Here is a 23801-nt window from a genome sequence, read left to right on the forward strand (position 1 = left end):
ACACTTAATTAAACTAAGATTTCCAACTACCACACAAAACACATTAATTGCACCTAATTATGTTGTTTTCCACACAACCTTACCTAACTTTGCAATTGTAAGCAATTACATCATCAAACTAGATATGGACTTGGACTTTAGATTGGGTTGTGGATTACTTATGGTTTTGGGCTTGACATTGATTCTCAACATTGTGAATTGTCTACAATTAACCACAGATTGTACATTTGTTCTTGGTTTGCTGCTTCGTTATACTCGGGTGCATGAATGGAGCGAGACTGTCATGCTTAGTCATCCTTGTCGGCGTCCTCATCGTAGTAACTGAAAGGAAGAGGGACTGACTTGAAAGCGCGGTACTGGCCTACATTGTTCAAGTGCTCGTTCTCTAACCTGGTTAAATTGTACATGTTAATCTCTCAAGCAAAAGTTACCTAAAGGATGCAACAACTGAAGACAAAAAACAGTAAAAAGTCTCAATGTTGAATTTCATGAGAAAAATATACCTGAAGAAGCTCCAAATGCCACGACGAATGACCTCTAGGAAGGCGATGACAGTTGTTATTGTCATTTTATTAACGGTACGCAATTTAAATTCCAACACCAACTGCATCCAAGCAAGTCTCAATACCACATTCAAGACCTGCAATGGATTTCCATAAACATATTGTGAATTAATAGCAGAAATTGCAACATTGAACCCCGTAACTCTCGAATTCAGTCACTTTAACCTTACCATGGCTGCAAAGTATACGATCTTGTGTGGAACTACAAGTCTATCTCTCAAATACTTGTTCTTTGATGTCTTTCGCAGAAGGCCCCAGTCCATTACAATGTCCCAGTACGTATTCATTGTTGTTGCGACAGCTGAGCTAATCAAAGCTAACACCATCCAGGATGTCTTTCCCTTTTTCATTTCATAAACAGTTCGTATAATAACTGCAACGATTGTTGATAAGTACTTTAAACCATTGCAAATGTACTTCACATCCTTCTCATCACAGAATCGACGAATGCACTGCAAGACAAGATACGCTATCTTTAAGTGCATCTTTCCACACAGAGGACGTGATCTTCCAGAGATTATACGAAATTATAAGCTAGAATACAAGTGATACTATCCATCTCCATATTCATTTTCATTGTGAATAAGAGTGGCACACGCCTTTGAAAACACTAGAAAGATTAAAATGTAATGAGACCTGTAGGAAGCGCATCCAAAATGGTACGACAGCAATAATGAAATATAACGTATTGTAGAGACCATGGCTACGGCACTTGCTTTGCCTCCTTGAAGATTCTCCCAAACCGTAGTAGCAAACGTATAACACAAAACTCCTCAGCGCTTGCACCTGAGATCAGACAAAAGTAAAGAGCCTACTCAAAACAGAGTTGGGAGTATTTACTACTTAATACCAATAAAGTTATAAGGGGGCTTTTATACCTGGCTTGTAAGCTGATCAGCCAAGAAAAAGTCTGGAAATGTCTCCTGAAAATTTGAAAAACAATCAAGAAATCACGCTATTTAGCTATATCGTCTACTTAAATATCCAAATTGTTATCCCATGCATTACCGGGTAAAGAGGGGCGCATGTGCAGCGGAACAAGGATCCAATGAAGAAGAAACGACTTGAATGGTATATAATTTTGAAAGGGCAGAAGGTGATGGCAAGGACCAACTGCACAGAGAAAGGTAACACACATCATTTGCACAAACTGAGAGGCACCAGGCTATATAGTTCATGGAAAAGGTCATGCAGCAGAAATCAATTGTGCTAATCAAGTTCAAGGGACGCCACAATAGATACTCTAGCACTTCATAAATCTTACAGCAAGTAAACCCAAGGGAACCAATTCTGTCACTGTCTTGTATTTTTCAGCACTCAAGTCCAAGTGTAAGTTTGCCAGGAAACCACCCAATGAAAGTACTGCAAGACCAGTGGCAAGGAGAAAAACTTCGCGGTAGCCCAGCTCCGTTCCTTTCTTGAAACCAAATATAAAGGCATAGTTGACCCGATAACGCCTCCAGAAATATATATCTGCAGCATACATGAGCATATGTAGAGTGATGTATCCAAATAAACTGCAAGAAAACCCACTTGCATATTAGAGAAAAGACAGGTCAAATGAATAAGATAACTTTTCGTAGTTGAATACCAGAAGGTTAGCGGTCACCTGTAAAGTGGGAAAATGTTTTCCACGTACTCTGCACCCTCCTCCTTATCCAGTAGTTTTCGAGCTTCAATTCTTAAAACAATAGCTACCAGTAGTGCAATTGAGCAGCCAGAAAAGAAACCTGAAAGTTAAAATGAAATAGGAATTAAATTATTTTCTTTAACAGAGAACTAGGAATTAACAATTGGAGACTCCATGACACTGCTACATGTTGCAACAGTCATATTTCTAGAAGAAGGTGGAGCAAAAAAGGTCAATTGGCATTTTTACTACTCTTACCGGAGAAGAATGTTACACTGTGCCTTTCTCTTTTAGCTTTTGGCCTCAGTGACTTCATACCTTCCCTGCGATTTGAGTATGAAAATTTTTGTATGAAGGTAGTCTCCACTCTCTCCAACAGGTTAGTGACCTATAAAGAAATAAAAATGAACCGATAACTTACAAATATACACCTCTTCAACATGTTTACAGGAAGAAATGATTAGAACTTGAAGATCAACAAAGCAATAGAATTCTGAATGCTGAAATGATTAACAATAGAAAAACAAGAAATACATATGACAAACCTCATCAGAACTGCCAACATTAGAGTTGTCTACTATTAGCATGTATGATCTGGCCGCTCTCCTTGATGCAATCTGTGTTTTTAGAATGGATTTTTCGTCACAACACTTTGCTTAAATTCAAATTGAGAATATGGAACTCAAAATTTTGACACATTTTGGTTTGAAATGTATGTCTTACCTTCTCATATTTTTTCATAATCTTCGAAAATGCTGAGAGGTTCATAAAACTGGTTCATCCATTTGCAAAAGCATAAGTACATAATACGGAGTGACAACCCAAAATGCAAGACCATGCATCCAAAGTGGAAGGTATGCTGACACAATTACTATTTATCACCTGTAGTGCTTTAGCAGTTGAAGCTGGTGGTAAAATTGAATGAACGCAGCTCTTAAACGTTCTTCCACTCTCTTCAGCTCCTCTTTATCAAAGCTCAACTCTTCTTCCCTAGTGTCCTTGAAAACACCTTTTATGGTCGATATTGGAGATTCAAGCGTATTGGTAATCCTCACATGCTCAAGAACCTCCATAGGATCTTCTTTTTGGGTATAGGTTTTCAATAACTCTCTTCCGTCACTACTAGAATTCTTGACATGGTTCGGATTGACTTCTGAACCACCAGTGCTTGGTTCTGGTCGATGCTCCTCATTTACTTGCAATCCAGATGCCAAACCAATAGGCTCATTTTCTACACATTTGGCAGGAAACTTGAATTTGTAAGAATTAATTAAAAGATTATTGTAATCGTCAATCAAAGCTTCATAATTAACCACTCTCAATTAAGTGTATCATCTATTAATATGCTTGCACTGCATGCATTATATATACACGCACACACATATGCGCACATATAACACAAATTGATCATATATCTCCACTTACCTAAGTTGTCATCTGCACTTGACTTATTACTTGTCAGGTGTACTGCAGAATTGTTATGTCTCTTTGAACGAGAGCCGTATTGATCAAGCTTCTTGACTTTTAATCTCAGTGCAACCAAAGCCTCCATTTGCTTATCCAGATTATTTGCTTCTTTCTTCACCTCCTCCACTTTATCATTATAAAAGGTATTGACTTTGTTGAGCTCTTGATCCAGTTTTCGGAAGAATGTCGCCTCAATATCTCCTCCTTCTTCGGATTGCCTCAGAAACTTGGTCTTGTAAACCTCTCTGCAACCGTCTCCCTGCAATGTGTTGACATCGATTACTTGGTCCTCGATATCTCCGTTGCTCCGGAGACTGCCAGATTGTAGCTCAGTCCCACTGATGGTTCTGTGCGGGGGAGAACGTCTCCGCTCAAAGTCTTTGGAGGGTGTTACGGAGTGCTTGTTTCGCTTGTATTCTCTGAGCTCCCTTAGTATCCTCTTCAGACCATTGTAATCCATGTAGGCTTCTGCCCACTCAGGCACCATTTGTTTCTTGAAATCTTTCCCGAATTTCATCTTGATGTTGGGTTGCAAGTAATTGCTTATGGTTACATAAAACTGTTGAAAGTTCTGAACTCCAATTCCCTGCAAATAATAGGTGGTTTCTTAGAGAAAAACAATATCCAAAACCAAACCCAACAAAAGTTATGAGAAGCTTGAGCAATCAACTATGCATTAATCTGTAGATTACCCTGTTTTACTAAACCAAATGGAAATTAACGAAGAACAAAAGATGGGGGGTTTTTTTTTTCTCAGAGACCCATCTCCTCGAAACTGCCATTTGAGCTCCTCTTTCTTCGTCTTGAAGTAGTAAGAAACAAAAGAGTCGCTCAATCCAATTAGCCATGCCGCTTCGATATATGTGCATAAAACAAAAGTCACCGACTAAAATACACAAACACGTAGTGGGCATTACATGCAGTCCCGTGACATTACCTTACGTGCTTCAATTTTCCAAAATTCAACCTCACACAGCGAATGGAACTCGTATTTATTAGCTGGGTCTGGATTTTGCTGGGTTGGAGTGCAACGCAAGCAAATGACACTTCAGAATGCGGATAAAAAAATCACCACTTTTTACACGCGTCGCCATTGGAGCCTGAAACTTCTGCTGAGAATCCAGGCCACCGAGTTTGATGGTGGTGACGTTCCCTCCGCCGACTCTTGAGCAGGGTCACTTCCAACCGCCATTTGCTTCGACTGTAATTGAACAGAGGCACTGGTGGCTGATGGGCCTCCCTATGATATTATGGAAGATGGGTTGGACTAGCCTGGCCCAGATTGTTCTGTGTCTTGTTGTTTTTAGCTTCATATCAGCCCAAGGTTGCGGATCGTAACATTCAAATATTCAGTACCCAGAAAGGTACCTAGACCATCTTCAATCGAAAGAGAGAGACATAGCCTCTTCCGGATAGACTTAGGCCGTCTTTCACAAAGTCTGTAATTTTGTTCTTTTGGTGGTTTGAAAGATTCGTTTCCCCTTGCAGGCAAAGCTTGAGAAGAGCTAACTCACGATGAAAGTGTTGCTCAGTTAGAGGGACTTTTCATACGACAAAGAACTGTAGTATGAAATCATCTTATGCTTTGATTAATTTAGTATGGGTTGGTTTGAGATTGTTGTGCTTTAAAAAAAAAAAAAACAGTTTATTAAAAAATCTGAAACATTAAATGTGTTTGGTAAGAAAAAATAAAAAAAAATTATGTCGATGAAATTAAAAAAGTTCAAATGGCAAGTATACCCACACATGTTTTACAAAATTACAATCTTTACCCTTACATTATTGTCTTTGATAATTATTATATCACATCAAATATCATACTATTTTTTTCATTTAACATGTTCAAAGTAATTTATATAAAAATTTGACAAACACTCATACATTGCTTTTTTTTATTAGAGGTTTTTTAGCCAAAATGGTCCCTGAGATTTGCATAACACATCACTTTGGTCCCTGAGATTGAAAATCAATAGAAATGGTCTTTGAGATTGTCCACCATTCATTATTTTGGTCATTCCATTAAAAACTCTGTTAAGTGTCTTGGAGTTCTTGGCCAAAGATTTGGGCAATTTTCAAAGCTTCGTAGCTCAATCATTTCTTAATCAAATTCAACCCATAATATATAAAAATGAAGATAGGAAAGTGTAAAACAAGATTATACCTATTTGGAAGCCCAATGGTTACTAGAGATGGCCGGAAAATATCTTGAAATGTGACTGGTTCGCGGGAAAAATGAAAAACTCGCTGGAAACTAAGTAAATTTTAAACATTCATAACTTCTTCAATACTCAACGAAATCAAGTGACTCAAAAATGAAAATCATAGTTCTCGATAAGACAAAGAGAATGGTACCTTTCTTGATGGCTGAATCACAGTGGTTTGGCCGGAAAGCGGCTTGAAAGTGGATATATTGGTCTCGAGTTAGCCATTTTCGAGCTGTTTTCCGGCCAAACCACGGTGAATTATCTATAAAGAAAGGTACCACTATCTTCATCTCGTTGAGAAGTATGATTTTTATTTTTGAATCACTCAATTTTGTTGAGTATTGAAGAAGTTGTGAACGTTTAAATTTTACCCAGTTTTTGGCGAGTTTTCCATTTTTCCCGTGGACCAGTCACCTTTTAGGCTATTTTTCGGCTATCTCCGTCAACCATTGGGCTTCCAAATAGGTATAATCTTGTTCTATACTTTCCTATCTTCATTTTGATATATTATGGGTCGAATTTGGTTAAGAAACAATTGAGTTATGAAGCTTTGAAAATTGCCCAAACCTTCGGCCACGAGTTCCATGAGACTTAACAGAGTTTTTAATGGAATGACCAAAATAATGGATGGTGGACAATCTCAGGGGCCATTTTTGTTGACTTTCAATTTTAGAGACCAAAGTGATGTGTTATGCAAATCTCAGGGATCATTTTGGCTAAAAAGCCTTTATTAGAAGCACTTTTACAAAAATAAAGTTAACCAAACACTCAAACTTTATTTTACTGCTGTTTATTCTCACAGTATAGCAGAAACAATTTAAAAAAAAAAAAAACATAGCAATGCCAAACTAGTCCTATGTAAAGTTGGAACATTGTGTAAGGGTGGAGACTAGTATAGGCCAAGGCCTACCTTCACTCTTTCAGCCTTGTTAAATATTTATATTAAATTAATTTTTTTAAACTTAGTATTATACTCCTTTTAGATGACACAAAACTCTTAAATACCATTCACCAATAATTCAAAGAGAAATTTTATTTAAACCCATGTAACTTCTCTCTATACCCAACTTAAATTTAAATTGTAAATTGTCTATTTTACCCTATTGCATAATTACTACTAAGTACAAAATGAGATTAATAATAAAACTCAAATTTGTCAATAAACTCATTATACACTACCATCACTTCTTGTTTATCCTACGTTTATTCTGACTAAAACTCTAATAGGTCTTGTAAAGAAAAACAAGTTTTTTTATTGATGGATGGTGATTTTGAAGTTTTGAATCCTCCAACTAAGGTATGACTCAATTTATGAATATTTTGTTCGTTTGAATTCAATTTTTTTTAACGTTTAGAAGATGAGTATTTGGGTTTCAATTTTTTTTCATCAATCCCGAATGGTTTGTTAAACTTTCTGCAATTAGAAAATTCTAAGGAAAAACTTCTTACCAATTTTCTTAGATTATAAACTTCCTTGCTTGTTGATAAATATAAGGGGATGAATTGTTTGATTTGTTGCTTATGCACATTAGTAGAAAGAAAAAAGACAAATGTTTGGATTTGGTAGCAGAAAGAAAAAAAAAGTAGCCATGGAAATGCTAATGGGAAGAGGGGGGTGGGGCAAGGACGGCTCTTTTTTTATTTTTATTTTTTAAAAAAATCCAATTACAAATGTTATTTTAGAAAGGAAATGGGAGTAAAGATAACTTAACATTTTGAATTGGATTTGAGAGAATAATTTAGGTAATAAATTTGGGTTTAAAGAGAGATTAATTCTTTAATAAAAAACAATATGTGTGAAGAGAGTAAGCTAGGTGTAGAAAGAGGTTACATGGATTTAAATAAAATTTCCCTAATTAAAACAAGAGGTCTCTTTTTCTTTGAAACTCACAACAACACTCATCCTAAAACTAAATTTAACATCTTATTTTATAAACAAATCAATAACTCTTAAAATTAAAACCTAAAGTCTAATTTAGTTTTATAAAAAAAATATTCTTTTTTACTGCCAACCGAAGAATAATAAACTTTGAGCTTTTCTTTCTCCCTTTCTTGAAATTTCTTCTTTTTTTTTGTCCTCCAAATTCCCAATACACAACATGTAAAAAAGCATTTAGCGTCCCAAAAATTTAATTAGCTAAAACTTCAAGCATGTATTGTGACAGCCCGTCCCGAGAAATTCTAAAAACGTAACGTGAAAAGATGATTTTGCCCCTAGCGTGATTTTTCGTTGCGTAGTTGTTCTTTTTGGCTTGGTGTGGCTGGTTTTGCACCACACTCCTCCCCACACTCACCCTCACTGCTTCCTCCTTTCCCTGCACCTGTCCCGAGCCCTCTTTCCCATCCCATTCTCCATACACGTACAGACACACCCACAAACCCATTGAACTTCCACAGATCGAAGAATCCAAGTACATATTCGTGCTCGTGAGGCTTGTAGGAGTCCAACCATACCTTTTTCAGGTGAGAATACCCTCGTTTTCACGTCGAACTCACGATGCCCGATTTTGATATTGTTCATGCTCACGTGATTTCTCACGTTTTAGGGAATTTCAAGCTTGTAGGAAGCTTGGTGAGGTCCCTAGGAGGCTCGGGGTGGTTCGTTTGAAGGTTTTGGACGTCGGGATCACTAGTTTCGAAGTTGGCCGGAGTTGGGTTGATTTTTGCAGGTGAGATTTCGTGGATTTTAGCCCTTGAAAATAGTATGATTGTGTTCCTCTAGTTCTAAGCTTCATTTTGGTACCAATTTTGTGAAATTTGGGTGAAAAACGAAGAAGATATCAAAGTTTGAAAATTTCCCAGTTTTCCGGCGCCGGAGAAGACGACGGAATATTCCGTCAAGTCCTAACGCCGTTAACAGAATCTATTAAAACTGACGGAATATTCCTAACGGCGTCAACTGACGCCGTCAGCGTGCCAGGCACGTGCCTGCGCGTGGGGGCTCGTGCAACGGTGAAAAATTATTTTAAAAATATGGGGATGTTCCTGAGGTTGAGTAGATCACGTTGGTGTATTCATATACCCCATTTGAGCATTGTATGAGAAGTTATTTCTAAAGGTTTGGTTATGTGCTTTAAAATTGATGTTTTTGTAGTTGTTTCACATATAGGTGATACCTATCCCTAGGATGAACGTGATCACTCGAGGCAGGGGGGCTACGACCCTTCCACATACCAGTGAGTGGGTTTTTGGTTTTCCGTATATACCTATATACATATATTTTCCCAGAAATCGATTTGAATTGTTATTTGCCATATGCCATGCATTATATTATCGTTGTTTATGCATCGTTAGTAGCAATATTAATCGTATACATATTTATATGCATATTTGGTGGTGTGGACGCACAGGTAAGTGCCAGGTAAGTGTTATTCATGTTTATATTCAGTAGTGTTTCGAGATATTTAGAGAGCTCATAACCTGCACCCTTGGTGTTAGTGCTTCCGCCCAGAGTTGGGCACAGTCCTTCACGTGATGTTCACCTCCCGCACCACACGCTCAGCTTGGATCCAAGTTAGGTGCACAGTCCTGTCGTACAGACCACTTTAGGTGGTTCCGACTCGTAGGTGACCCGCGAATATTCGCCCAGCTTTCACGTGATCGTAGCACTAGAACGTATATATGTATTACACCCAGGCCTGTCGTACAGATCACTTTAGATGGTTCCGACTCGTGTGCAGGTCCAGCTAGTGAGATTGAGATTTGAGCTCTAGATTCAGCCGTACAGGTCACGTTAGGTGACTCCGGCTGTCAGATTGTATGTTATCGATATGATTTATACTTGAGCACTTGCATTTCATTTTGAGGTTTTGGCATGACATATTCTTGAGCATGATTGGTATATATATATATATATATATATATATATATATATATACGTATATCTATTTTCTGGGAAGTATATAGGTTTTACGGCGAGGGGTTAGAACGTATTTATTAATGGTTTTCGAAAAACCTTGTTTTTGCCCACTCACGCTTTTGTTTTGCGCCCCTCCAGGTTCTAGTTGATTAGCAGGTTTGGTGGTTTCCCAGAGGGTTTTCCCGGCATTTCTGACAGACATTCACCAGCGTAGGGCCACCTTCGGGTGTACTGTTGTCGCATCATTTTCATTTGGACTGCTTTAGGCTTATGCTCTGAACTAGCGTCGCACTTCCGTTGCACTTATCATTTCTTTATGTAAAATCAGTTTTTATTTATTCGTATTACTATTTCCATTATTATTTTATTAGCTTTCGCACTGTGCATATGGCTACGTCACTTCCACGTGACGGCCAGCATGCCCTGGTCTCGATCGGGGTGTGTCATGTATTATCCTTTTGTAAATAATATCTTCTTCTTCTTCTTTTTATTTTTATTTTTTATTTTTTTTATTTTTTTTTACATTTAGGTGAGGCATTTCCTCACGTAAAATCCTAACTCCGCTAATGGCATTATGTACTTTTGTTCTGATGCGAAAATCACCATGTCTATCATTATTTGACATAAATAAAAAATACAAATGTTATGTTTATCAATTAAATTGTGATGAGCGAAACTGAGTAACACGCATTTATTAAATTAAAAATTTATAAGTTACACGTGATTAAAAAAAGTCTTTTGCAAGTACGTGCATACAGACTAGTTAGGTAGAAAGTAAAGTAACAATATATCTATCACACATTTCTGGTTGCCCATCATCATGCAATCTTAGTACCTGTGTTTTTTGGACTAAAACAAAAATGATGTTCCCAAAGAATAAATCTGTGAAAATTTGACCTCTGGATTAAAATTTTCATACTTTTCTTTGCTTTCCACCAAACTACATCCGTGAAAATCTTGACCATACGAAGGTCATATTCCGGAACATAATATTCTAGAAGCCTTGTTCTAAAATGCACTAAACAAATAAATTTCCTCCCAATTGCATAGCATCTTGTCATTTTCAATTCTCAAAGTCTAATTTTCATAGTGAATTCTTAATAAAATTAGACTAAATACTTTCCTGACGCTCTATAATCTCTCATCTAAAATGATCATAACGTTAAAAATAATGTTAGGAAAATTAAAATTTTAAATCAAATTTGCAAACCAAATGAAATGATACTAGTTGAAAATAAGCACATTAATCAATATTTAAATAATAATTCAATCATTAACAACCACGTTTACAAAATTTAAATTTAAACTGTTATTATCCCGAACCCATTGTTAATAATTTCGATTTGGGGACTCACATAATTAATTCCATTATTGGTTAGGCTTTTGTTTTTGTTAAGTATATTTGGCATAAATTTAATTTAATTGGTCACATCAGAAAGTTCAACTGTATTAAAATAATAATAATAAAGTTCAACCAAAGCAAGTTGCATGCGCAATCCGCCTGCCACGTTTGGCCTGTTGAAGACGAAACGAAAGCAGGCGAAACCCGCTCATTTCTACGACCTTAACCACTACCCCGAAACAATAGAGAGACTCTTCCCACTTCCCAGAATCCCAGTCCACCTCCCTCCCTCCCCTTTCTCTCTCTCTCTCTCTCTCTCTCTATGCGCATCTGCACTCATTTAATGAAATATAAACCGAGAGATAACCATGGCATGCTCGAATCCAATCGAGATATCATAATTTATGAATGGATTTGAGAGAATCCAAAGGCAGGAGGCGACTTTCACCGAAACCAAACCCCGCAGGCCGTAATAAATCCGTCTCCGCCGCTCGGGTCGTCCCGTCGAAGTCCCGGCTGATTACTTCGATGAATCTGACCAAGATACTCGCTGTTCTGTTGGTCTCTCTCCCGGTTTTCGTCACCCTCTCTCTCGTTCTTCGAAACCCGCCTTCCCATCGAATCAAAGGCTTCGCCGACACCAGAATTATCGAAAGACTCGTTCAAAATGACACATCATCGTCGTCCAGCTCAGGTAATATATAAGATTCAGTATTGTTCAAACAGCCTTACTTTTTGTTTGGTTACTGAGAAAAATGCGGGGAAAGTTCAACAATGAATTTCATACGTTGAACTCGGAATTTTAGATTTTCTGCATGCAAGATTGGTGGTCTGGTGTGGAATTGGGTGACGATCAAAGTTTGATCTTTCTAATTGTTTTGCTCTGATTTTACAGTAGATGGTTTCTCAGATCATACTCACATGCCCAAAGACAAGCTACATGATGGACTAATTGCTCCTGGATTTGATGAAGGTTCTTGCTTGAGCAGATATCAATCCAATTTCTACAGAAAAATTTCACCCCACAAACCATCTTCTCATCTTCTCTCCAGACTCAGAAGTTATGAAGATCTCCACAAGAAATGTGGGCCACACGCCAAGCCCTACAACAAAACCCTAGAGCAACTCAACTCCAGTGACCCTATCACTGCCATTGGTAGTTCGGAAGAGTGCAAGTATGTGGTTTGGTTATCTTACAGTGGCTTGGGGAACAAGATACTCACCATATCCTCTGCTTTCCTCTATGCCTTGCTCACGAACAGAGTCCTTCTCGTCGACCCTGGAAAGGACATGGCCGACCTCTTCTGCGAGCCCTTCCTTGAAAACTCATGGCTGTTGCCTAACGACTTCCCTGTTAAAGACCGATTTGACGCGTTTGATAAAAAATCTCCTTATTGCTACGGAAACATTCTGAAATCAAAGAATAATAAGATCGCAAACGCTTCGGCATTATTTTTGTATCTTCATCTGGCTCATGATTATGATGATCAAGATAGGCTCTTTTTCTGCGATGAAGAACAAAGTCTGATCGAGAAAGTTCCTTGGCTGATTATGAGAACAAATAACTACTTTGTTCCATCGCTTTTCTTGATGCCGTCTTTCGAGCAAGAACTCGAAAAGCTTTTCACGGAAAAGGAAACTGTTTTCCACCATTTGGGTAGGTATCTTTTCCAACCTTCAAATCATGTATGGGGGTTGATCACAAGATACTACCAAGCTTACTTAGCAAAGGCAGATGAGAGGATTGGGATTCAAGTTCGAACTTTCGAGGCAGGGCCTAGCCCGCTTCGGCATGTGATGAACCAAATCTATGCATGCGCTTTCAAGGAGAAACTGCTTCCTCAAGTGGATAGGAAGAAACCAATCGTCACAGCTGCATCAGGAATACCGAAACTTAAGTCGGTTTTAATTACTTCTTTGACCTCAGGGTACTCTGAGGATTTGAGGAATATGTACTGGGAACATCCGACTGTGAATGGGGACACAATCGGGGTTTTCCAGCCGAGTTACGAAGGGCATCAGCAGACGGATAAGAATCTGCACGACCGGAAAGCTTGGGCTGAAATGTACCTGCTTAGTTTGTGTGATGTGTTGGTCACAAGTGCATGGTCGACTTTCGGGTACGTGGCTCAAGGTCTGGGAGGTCTTAAACCGTCGATTCTGTACAAGCCGGAGAATCAGACGACGCCTGATCCACCTTGCGGTCAGGTCATGTCGATGGAGCCATGCTTCCATGCTCCACCGTTTTATGACTGCAAGGCGAAGAAAGGAGTAGATACGGGTGCACTTGTGCCTCATGTGAGACACTGTGAGGATATGAGTTGGGGACTCAAGCTAGTTGATAGTCATGAATCTCATGACCAGTCGTAGCTGTTTTTTCTTAAATTTAATGCGAGATGGTAATTCTTTTGGGCACCATTGTTGATATAGTCAATTTTTTCCTTCTTATGTCCCTCTCTCTTTTGATAAAATTACGAAAAGATCCTTTGCGAATCTTTTAGTGAATGCATGTATCAAACTATATTCTAGATAGTACAACTTGACGAATGTCTCGTTTGAAAATACTTCTAAAATGAGTGAAAACATTTTTTATGAGAGTGCCTTTGCAACCAATTCTTAGTAAAAAGCAAGTGAATTCTACTTAAAATGGTTATTGCAGGAAACACTTTTTTTTGGTAATCATGCAGGAAACACTTCAAGTGCTTTTGGAAACCAAAAACACCTTCACCAAAAAAGCTTTGAATCGTTTTAAAAGCACTTCCAAACAAGCCCAAAAATTACTAAGCCAATCACACGCATGATCATACTAACGTCCTAATTTGGTAAATTTATAGGTCCTATTTGGATATGGTCTCAATATGGTCCCTGACGTTCATAAACTCGGCATATTGAAAATCGATCAATATCGATGCATTCCAAGTTAAAAGGCCTGCTCAATGTTTTTTGCTTGCGCCATTACAACAGCAGTCAGCATGGAAAATTATAGTGCAACAAAGTTCTGTTACTTGCCGTTTTACCTAAAAGAAAGTTACCATAAACATGCTTCTGAATCATATAACTAAACTGGACTTCTTCATTTGCATTGCTGGAAAAATATAAAAATATTATTAAAAAAGATGTTGACACAGAGAAAGAGAGAGAGAGAGAGAGAGAGAGAGAGATAGCATTCATCAGTCATTAAGCAAAATGCCTACAATATCGAAGCAGTATCTAACTAGAAAACTCATACATATGGCCAAAGTTGCAGACTTGCTCATCAGAAAATCAAAGGTCTTAATTCTTTCTGCCTTCGCACAAGATAATGTGGTAACCATGCCTGCACAAGTATCCAAACAACAACAAAATATGAACCAAACTGTGTCTCTAAATTCTGCACAAGTATAATATCACACTTCAAACTTAATGGCATCTTATAGCATCTAATCCAAAACCAAAATGAAAGGATTGGGCAGGAATCATACTGATAATTGAACACTAAATCGACAATAGAACATGATTCGTTGCAGGTTTAGTGCCGATTGGTGAAAAAGTTTTATTTTAGTTTCAAGAATTGCTTAAGTTCTATGAGAAATGCTAAGGAGACTCTCTCATAGTAGGACTCTTCATAGACTCTCTGTCACCTCACGGTTTAAAGTTAATTCTTGTGTCAACGTTATAAAACATTGTGCCAAACACCTGAGCTGAGATAGAGTTCGTAAAGAGTCTCCTTAGCATTTCTCAAGTTCTATTGATAAATATGAAATGAGTGATAAGAATTGCAGCCAAGCACAATCAACAAGCAATCTGATGTGACCTAAAAAATGAGTTTATTGAAGATAATCCAATCCCTCATCAAACAACACACGCATTTCTATTCCTAATCAGCTACGTAAACAGATAAAAGGAGTAGCAGATAAAAAACTGAAAGATTGAAACTTTGGAAACACATACGTCGATTTGAAAGGCGCACTGGTTACCCCAATTGGAGTAGCGAAAGCAACATCCTGAAAAGGTCCTGCCATCTTCCCCCGAGGGAACCACCCAAGATCCCCGCCTTTCTTGCCCGACGGGCACTCGGAGTACTCCGCCGCTAGCTTCGCGAACTCTGGAGGAGGGACTTTGTCGCCGTTTTCGAGCCATCCGTCCTGCAGCTTCTTGTAGGCTTCGTTGATTTTGCCCTGCTTTTCACAAAGTATATGCCTTGCTTTCACATAAGTGCAGGTGCCTAGCCCATCGGCGGCCTTCCCAGATTTTCCTTTTCCTTTTCCGCCACCGTCTTCGCTGCCGCCCGCCGCCTTTCCCTTCCCCTTTCCTCCTGCCTTCGCATCCCTTCCCATCTCTTTGACTAATTTATCCTATAAAATTACCGTTTAACCAAAATTAACACACAAATTAATAAAACCCACAAATATATTGCACAAATGAAATCTTAATTCTAACCGATTGGAAGTCGGAGTGATCTTCTCCCTTGGTGCCAAGACGACGGCCCGGACTCTGCAGATTTCGCAGACTAAAGAGAGAAAGTGGTTGGTTAGGATTTGCCCTCCAATTTGTGACATATTACTATTTGCCCCTATTAGTTTGGGCCTTTCAAAAATTGGACTCCAAAAACATGTCAACGGTTAAACGGTTGAGATTTAGCTCAATTTTAATTAGTTAAACCTCATCTGTTCATTCATAAAAAATGCGTGAAAGAGAATTTTCAATTTTTGGAATGGACATTTACCTTTTGTATGTTGTGGAAAAGTTGGTGATGTAATTGATCAGATTGGCTTAAGTTATAAGAGAGCAATGTATGTTTTACTAGGAGAAAAAACATTTCATCATTTTGTCGGATCAGTTGATTGGAATACACATTTAATATCAATAAGCATATGGAGAGGTTACTACCTATCAATATGTCAGTTCATTTTTGTATCATAAATTTCGATATCTTTCAATAAAAATTTATGTAACGTACTACGATGTGATATTATTTTATCAATTGGAAGAATAATTTTTTACTTTACATCGAAGCTGGAAGAACACTTTGCCCGTTGTTTCAAATCGATCTTGTAATCATGTAAACAGAAAGTGATCCTTCAGATATGCTTGTGGAAAAGAGGAGTAAAAAAGATTTGCTCCATGACATACCTTCCTTATGACCATGGTGGGAAGAACATCTTGCTTTTTTCACTTTTCTATATAAATATTTTTAATTTATATTTGATTTGTGCATATATATAAGTTTTGTTATGTATGGTGACGCACTATTAGATTTGATATCAAATGTTGAGAATGATGGAGCCATGATTTTAACCTAAGAGGGGCCTAAAAGTCTCAATCCGAAATGCTCTTCTGATTTTACAAAATTATTTTGTCATGTGGTGAGCAACGTACTACCGTCGTTTAACTTTGGTGTAGTGTTGTCCTCATCATCATCTTCCTTAAACCTAAACCCCAAGCCTCTCATTTTTTTTTCCTCTGTCCCTCCACTCGTCCCTATACCAGAGTCTTCCTCAAAGCTCAAAAACAACAGACTACCTGAACTACGTTGGAGCCACCAACCTCAAATCAAACCCGATGAAATAAATTAAAGTAAAAATGTTGGATTAGGATCCTGAGCTTACAGAAAACTTTTCTGGATAAAAATATATCGAGATGGGCATGAGACCATCATAATCCCTTCATGGCTTTGCCTCTAAACGTTGAGATTAAAACACTAACAACACGTCATTTTATTGATAACCGTAGATATTAAATCTAATGATGAGTTGCAACTTAATACTACGGTCTGTGATATTCCTCTTCACTTGTAAGTGAGAGGCTTTATGTTCGATTCTCACCAAAGACGAAGTTGAATTACATTATTATGGCACGCCCATTGTAATGTTTAGCCTACTCTCACGTCCACTTATTATAGTTATTATCGTTTGTGCAAAAAACGAAAACAAAAATTCTAATGATGAGTTACCGTACATTTCATCTTTCTTGATCACCAAACAAGAGATAATGGTCAAACTAGCATCCACTGTAACTGTTCATTTCATTGTTTCTGTCAGAAGAATCGATGAAAGGTGAAGATGATTTTTCACATTAGACCAATGTATTAAAAGCGTGAGATGTGGACGTGGTGTCTGAGGGATAGTCCGACTTAGGTATGAGGCGTGAGGCGAAGCTTCACGGGATCTAAATTTTTTAATATATACACTGAGCGTACACATATATTATATTAAAATAAAATAAAATTATTAATCAATAATCATCCTAAGCACACACATATATTATAAATATATATACACATATATATACATATATTATATTATATTATATATATATATATATATATATATATATATATATAATAGAGGATGAAAAGCACAATGAGCATTTACACTCTTTATCTCCTAAACTCTAACCCCAGAAACATAGCTCTTCCTCTGCTCCCTCGCTGCTCCACAAAGCCAGACACCGCCGACAACGAAAAACCACTATATTCGACCGACTATATACATACATAGAAAGGCCCAGCTTTTAGGTTGTCTTCAATCCAAGCCCGAATATATAGAAAGATTCGTGCCCAAAGTAGTGAACTACTAGATGGTTTGATGAGGATTTAGAGAAAGGAACGCAATGATCCACCTTCGGAAATAGTCTTCAATGCATTGCAAAACAATTGGCAAATGTGGAAATTTTCAGGTCGACGGGCCGATGGCCCACTCCAACAACACCGATACTGTCTCCACTTAACCACCTGCACAATCCTCAGGTGTGGGGTTTTATTACAAAAGACCTCGGTGTTAATTAGAGAGGGGTATTTCTATTTAAAGCACTCGTCTTTTCTCCCTCTGTCCGATGTGGGACTGGGGGTTCCAACACTCCCCCGCACGTGAGACCCCACTTATGGGTCACACGTGAATTTCCACACATCGGCAACCACGTGGAGCCATGTCGGGACTCACCCAATCATGCGGGGCCAATGGGGACCCACCCAAACACGTGGCATCTTTGGCCTACGTGGACAATCACGCGGGGCCAATGGGGACCCACCCAATCACGTGGCAGTACGGGCCCGTGATTTGAATTGTAATGTATTTCATATCTTAGAAAGCCTTATGGAAGGCATACTTATACACAATACAAAGAAAGCTGAAAGCTTTACACCCTACACACTTGTAATCTGACAGCACACATGCACTTGCAGGTTCCTTGTTGTGCTGTTTGTGCACTTTCCTTGCTGTGCTTGCTGTGCTGTCTGTGCACGTTCCTTGCTGAGCTTGCTGTGCTATTCTTGCTGTGCTGTCTGTGCACGTTCCTTGCTGTGCTGTATGTGCACGTTCCTTGCCGTTTTCTTCCAATACTCCCCCTCAAGCTGGATCCAGTAGGTTGATGGATCCAAGCTTGGAGATGAGTCTTTGAAACTGATGAGAAGCCAGAGGTTTGGTGAATATATCAGCCAGCTGATCGAGGCTTTTTACATAATGTGTCTGAATCACCTGCGTCTGTACTTGTTCACGGACATAATGACAGTCGACTTCAATATGCTTCGTCCTCTCGTGAAAGACGGGGTTTGATGCTATGTGCATGGCAGCCTGGTTGTCACAGAATAAGGTCATTGGTTGAGCTGTGAACACACCTAAGTCACATAAAAGTCCTTTTAGCCATATCAGCTCACACGCGGTTGAGGCCATTGCACGATATTCAGCTTCAGCACTTGATCTTGCGATGACAGTTTGTTTCTTGCTCTTCCACGTGACCAGGTTTCCACCAACAAAGGTACAATAACCAGTGGTGGACTTGCGATCGATTGCGTTTCCTGCCCAATCAACATCACAGTACCCCATGATTTGAGTGTTGTCATTCTTTGCCATGAGGATGCCACGACCAACAGACCCTTTTAAGTAACGTAAGATTCTTTTGACAAGGTTCAGATGCTCGATGGTGGGAGAGTGCATGAACTGACTGGCAATACTTACTAAATGTGAGATGTCTGGTCTGGTGATCGTTAGGTAGATCAGCTTGCCGACAAGCCTCTGATATAAGCTGATATCCGAGAGTGGCGTGCCTCCCAAGTCAAGCTTGAGCTTGCTATCAAGAGGGGTAAGTGCAGGCTTGGCATCACTCATATTGGCATCTTTAAGTAGGTCCATGACGTACTTTCGTTGATTAAGAAATAGTCCCTTGTAAGAAGATGCCATTTCAATTCCAAGAAAATACTTCAACACCCCAAGATCTTTAACCGCAAATTGTTGTTGAAGTGACTATTTGAGTGTGGTGATTTCAGCAGCATTATCACCTGTAATTATTAAGTCATCCACATATATCAACACAACTAATTTGCTTGCAGCTCTTGTGCGAACAAATAATGATGAATCTGCATTACTCATTTTGAAACCAATGCTATGAAGAACGGTACTTAGTTTTGCATACCAAGCACGTGGTGATTGCTTCAGTCCATAAATTGACTTATGTAACTTACACACCAAATTAGGCTCTTGGCTTTGAGGGTGTCCTGGTGGCAATCTCATATAGACTTCTTCTTCAAGATCACCATGTAGAAAGGCGTTCTTCACGTCCATTTGATACATAGACCAACCTTTATTGACGGCAACAGACAATAGAACCCTTACTGAGTTCATTTTTGCAACAGGAGCAAATGTTTCCTTGTAATCCACCTCAAATGTTTGAGTGAATCCTCGAGCCACCAGCCTGGCTTTATGCCTCTCAATCGAACCATCAGAATTAAACTTGATCTTATAGATCCACTTACAGCCTACTGCCTTTTTTCCTTGTGGAAGTTTGGTGATGCTCCAGGTTTTGTGTTGGTCTAGTGCTTTGAGTTCTTCTCTCATTGCTTCTTTCCACACAACTTGATTATTAGCCTCATAAAAGTTTTGAGGCTCACTGTGACTTGAAATGTTGTTAAGAAAGGCAGCATGAGATGGAGTTACCTTTTGATACGACACGCAATTTGAAATTGGATGCCTCGGTTTATATGTGACAAAATCTTGAAACCTTGTGGGAGGTTGTCTATCACGCCGAGGATTGCGTCGAGGTACTAGGAGGTTTGTCTCATCCTCATTCAAATTGTCATCCACTCCTTGAGGATTTTCTATGTTGCCGTTGTCATCATCATGCACCGAGTCATCATCATGCACAGAATTATCAGGATGAGTACCTTCATTATTGACTTCAATGGGAGGTGTAGAAGTACAGATTCTTGGTAGAGGAATTAGGTCTAAGATGCACTCCCCCTGACTTGTGGCTTCATGTGATTTGCTGAAAAAAGGGTTAGCTTCATGGAATCGTACATCTTTAGATACAATTATTTTTCTTAGTTGAGGATCATAGCACTTATATCCTTTTTGTGTTGATGAATAACCAAGAAAAATACATTTGAGAGCTCTAGGGTCCAACTTATCTCGATGGTGTGACTGTATATGAACAAAACAGACACAGCCAAAGACTCTAAGATGTGAAAGGTCGATTTTTCTTCCTTTCATGACTTCAAGTGGAGATTTAAACCCCAAGACTCGGCTAGGAAGTCTATTGATGATGTACACAGCCGCCATGACTCCTTGTGACCAAAATCTCTTTGGTACGTTCATTTGTAACATTAATGCTCTCGTTTTTTCCAAAATGTCACGATTTTTCCTTTCAGCTACACCATTTTGTTGAGATGTGCCGACACAACTTGTTTGATGCATGATACCATGCTTGCTCAAATATAATGACATGATATGGGACATATATTCGGTGCCATTGTCAGATCTTAAGGTTTGAATTTGAGAGGAAAAATGGTTCTTAACAAGATTGTGAAAATCCTTAAAAACTTCAATCACTTCACTCTTAGACTTTAAAAGGTACAACCATGTGGCTCTAGAGAAATCATCAACAAAAGTTACATAATACTTATAACCATCAAAAGATTCAAACGTTGGTCCCCATACATCTGAGTGAACTAGTTCGAAAACTTTACTAGTCCTAGATAAGGATGAGGTAAAAGACAATCTGGTGGCTTTAGACAAATGACATGTTTCACACGAAATTAAATCATTACCTAAGTTTGGAAACAAGGAAGACAAAACAGGTTGGGAAGGATGAGCTAAACGTTGATGCCATAATTGACTATCTTGGGATGGACTGGACTTGGCTTGAAATCCTCTGGGACTGTTTTTTGATATGTAATAGAGGCCATCAAGGTAAAACCCTTCACCAATCGTCTTCTTGGTGAGGCAATCCTGAAAAATGACATTGTGAGGAGAGAAAATGGCCAAACAATTTAAGGTATTGGTGATTTTTCCCACAAATAGAAGTTGAAATGGAAAAGAAGGAACAAATAAGGCTACTGACTCAATTTTGTCCGATATTAAGTTGATATTTCTCTTCCCTAAAACCTTAGAACTCTCACCATTGGCAGTTGAGACTTGAGACGGTTTTGAAAATTTTTCAAACTTGTGAAACTTAGAAACATGGTTTGTCATATGATCTGTGGCACCCGAATCAACAATCCACAAATCATGCATCATATTTACATTAAGAGCAGTTTTAAAAGCAGTCATGATACCTTGCATGTCATCTTGGGCCATGTGTTGTGTTTCTGTCAGAAATCCAGCAAACTTGCCTAGCAACGCTATTGAACTTCCATCTTCAAAGCCGACCGTTTGGTCACTCTTAATCCTTTCTTTCTTGCTTTGAAGATACACTGCAAACTCATTTATGAGTGCAGCTGGATTTGCAGTGAAGCTCTTGAGTGCATCAAACCTATGAGAGGTTGAGGTAGTTGCATTGTTGGCTCTATGTGGTGCACGGTTCAGTCTTTGTGAGCCCTTGTTATCCTTCATGAACTCTGGCTTTAATTCTGGATGTAAAATCCAGCATGTCTCCTTAACGTGACCAATATAGTTGCAGTGTTGGCACTTTAAGTGTGGATTCTTCACTTTGTATTTTCTTTCGTTGGCTAGATAAGCCCTTGCTTCAGTTACACTGGTCTTTGTGCCAGTGTTCATGACTTTCCTTCGTACTTCTTCACGTTGGATTGTTGCACATACGCTGGTGAAGGAAGGTAGTTCGGGGTTCATGAGTATGTGGCTTCGTAGGTCTTCGTATCCTGGATCGAGACTTGACAAGAGTTGGAATATCTTGTCTTCTTCTGCCCTTTTCAGTAGTAAAGACGCCTCAGTTGTGTGAGGCCGATACATTTCCAGCTCATTCCACATGCTCTTCATGCTGCCTAGAAGTTGAACAAAAGGCTTTCCTTCTTGTTGTATGTTGGAAATGTTCTTCTTCAATTGAAACACACGTGCAGCATTGTTCTGGCTGCCATACATTTCCTTGACTGTCTGCCATAGTTTGAATGATGATTCAGAATAACTGAATATTTCAGCTAGTTTACGTTCCATGGAATTTAGGAGCCATGACATAACTAGCTGATCCTTGCAAAGCCAGATTTCATAAGTTGGTGAAGAAACATCAGGAACTTCGATGCTTCCATTTATGAACCCTAGCTTGGACCTTCCACCTAGGGCAAGACTCACTGCTCTTGACCAAGGTAAGTAATTAAACTCATTTAACAAGACCGAGCTTAATCTTTGATTTGGATTGACATCCACCTCAGACACGGTTGAGGAGGAAGGTATCTGGGAATCTCCAAACGAATAAGAATTCTCTTCCGCCATTTAAAAAACTAGGGGAACAGAAAATATATTTATATCAGCTTAATTCCCACGCGTGCTCGATGAACTGCCCGGATCAAATCTTCTCGAGCTTCTCGGCTATGACCAAAGGGTTACTCCTGGCGATCTCCTTCCTCCCGAGGGTCTTGAAATCGAACGAGCACGCGTGCTTCTCGGGGTACCTGTGAACCCCGCAGAACGTGGTCCCGCACCTGCACTTGAACCCGGTCAACCCGACCCGTTTCCTGCAAACGGTGCCCCGGTTCGGCTGCGATACCACCACGGAGTTAGTTTGGATCTGGCAGTTGCAGAATGCCCATGTACGCCGAGGCTTTGAGCAGCGTCTCGAGTTCTAGCTCCTTTGCGCCGTCGACGGTCACCAAGGTCCCGCCTTTGCTCTGTTCCTGCTCTTGCTGCCGTTTGCTTTCGTTACCCTTTTGCGGATTCTGCTCTGTCTGATGTTCTTCGGAATCGGAGGCTGTCGTGTCGGAGCTGTCTTCGTCTTCGCCTCTCTTTCTCAGGTACGACCATCTGGTGAACCCTTTCGATTCCGACGAGGAAGACGACCAGTCGTTGACTACCGGCGTTGAATTTGTATTAGCTTCTTTCTTGAGCTTTGCTGTGATTCGCTGATGGGTTGAATTACGTTCTGATGGCAATTTTGTCCCATTTTTCTCCGGTTCTTCGCCGATCTTGTTAATTATTTCGGCGCGAATGCGAACGACATGGATAAGATGATGCAGAAGCAGGTTATTTTTCCTGCTCTGATACCATATGGAAATTTTCAGGTCGACGGGCCGAGGGCCCACTCCAACAACACCGATACTGTCCCCACTTAACCACCTGCACAATCCTCAGGTGTGGGGTTTTATCACAAAAGGCCTCGGTGTTAATTAGAGAGGGGTATTTCTATTTAAAGCACTCTTCTTTTCTCCCTCTGTCCGATGTGGGACTGGGGGTTCCAACAGCAAACCACAAAAAACTTTTAGGGTATGTCTGGGTGAGGGACTTTAAAGTTCTCAGAAATTCTCCGCAATCGTGCGCATGGGTTAAGAGGATGCGAAGTTCTTGATGCAAATAATCGCTGAAGTTTTTGCTTCCCA

At 39.3% G+C, this 23801-nt stretch overlaps 3 protein-coding genes and 1 long non-coding RNA gene across 4 annotated transcripts; 1 reads left to right on the plus strand and 3 right to left on the minus strand.

Moving 5' to 3' along the window:
* Positions 1-196: 196 nt before the first annotated feature.
* On the minus strand, positions 197-4177 carry LOC103947196 (phosphate transporter PHO1 homolog 10). The gene is made up of 13 exons (XM_048572398.1): positions 3619-4177; positions 3076-3424; positions 2917-2965; positions 2739-2810; positions 2452-2581; positions 2173-2293; positions 1828-2080; positions 1572-1676; positions 1442-1486; positions 1200-1349; positions 734-1015; positions 554-640; positions 197-383 (listed from the first exon to the last, which is right to left on the minus strand). The coding sequence occupies exons 1-13, from the start codon at positions 4175-4177 to the stop codon at positions 288-290; spliced, it is 2298 nt and encodes a 765-aa protein (XP_048428355.1). The 3' UTR covers positions 197-287.
* Positions 4178-11373: 7196 nt separating this feature from the next.
* On the plus strand, positions 11374-13506 carry LOC103947197 (galactoside 2-alpha-L-fucosyltransferase-like). The gene is made up of 2 exons (XM_009358054.3): positions 11374-11759; positions 11961-13506. The coding sequence occupies exons 1-2, from the start codon at positions 11474-11476 to the stop codon at positions 13433-13435; spliced, it is 1761 nt and encodes a 586-aa protein (XP_009356329.2). The 5' UTR covers positions 11374-11473; the 3' UTR covers positions 13436-13506.
* Positions 13507-14118: 612 nt separating this feature from the next.
* Positions 14119-15640, minus strand: LOC103947198 (peptidyl-prolyl cis-trans isomerase NIMA-interacting 4). The gene is made up of 3 exons (XM_009358055.2): positions 15485-15640; positions 14996-15399; positions 14119-14381 (listed from the first exon to the last, which is right to left on the minus strand). Exons 2-3 carry the CDS (start codon positions 15379-15381, stop codon positions 14339-14341), a joined length of 429 nt encoding a protein of 142 aa, XP_009356330.2. The 5' UTR covers positions 15382-15399; positions 15485-15640; the 3' UTR covers positions 14119-14338.
* Positions 15641-20905: 5265 nt separating this feature from the next.
* LOC125471229 lies at positions 20906-21654 on the minus strand. Its single transcript, XR_007253536.1, has 2 exons — positions 21591-21654; positions 20906-21264 (listed from the first exon to the last, which is right to left on the minus strand). It is a non-coding gene; the product is annotated as an uncharacterized LOC125471229 (long non-coding RNA).
* Between the last annotated feature and the right edge of the window lie 2147 nt (positions 21655-23801).

The sequence above is a fragment of a genome, unplaced genomic scaffold (assembly GCF_019419815.1).
Source record: "Pyrus x bretschneideri cultivar Hongxiangsu unplaced genomic scaffold, Pyrus_bretschneideri_v1 Contig6, whole genome shotgun sequence".
Taxonomy (NCBI): domain Eukaryota; kingdom Viridiplantae; phylum Streptophyta; class Magnoliopsida; order Rosales; family Rosaceae; genus Pyrus; species Pyrus x bretschneideri.

Excerpts from the sequence above, each read along its gene's own strand:
- LOC103947198 (XM_009358055.2), bottom strand. The coding sequence starts at position 15,381 with ATGGGAAGGGATGCGAAGGCAGGAGGAAAGGGGAAGGGAAAGGCGGCG. Across the intron at positions 14,382-14,995 it reads AGTGCGCCTTTCAAATCGAC|GCATGGTTACCACATTATCT; the intron begins GTATGTGTTTCC and ends ATACTTGTGCAG.
- LOC103947197 (XM_009358054.3), top strand. The coding sequence starts at position 11,474 with ATGGATTTGAGAGAATCCAAAGGCAGGAGGCGACTTTCACCGAAACCA. Across the intron at positions 11,760-11,960 it reads ATCATCGTCGTCCAGCTCAG|TAGATGGTTTCTCAGATCAT; the intron begins GTAATATATAAG and ends CTGATTTTACAG.
- LOC103947196 (XM_048572398.1), bottom strand. The coding sequence starts at position 4,177 with ATGAAATTCGGGAAAGATTTCAAGAAACAAATGGTGCCTGAGTGGGCA. Across the intron at positions 2,811-2,916 it reads TTATGAAAAAATATGAGAAG|ATTGCATCAAGGAGAGCGGC; the intron begins GTAAGACATACA and ends CTAAAAACACAG. Across the intron at positions 2,582-2,738 it reads ATGTTGGCAGTTCTGATGAG|GTCACTAACCTGTTGGAGAG; the intron begins GTTTGTCATATG and ends ATTTCTTTATAG.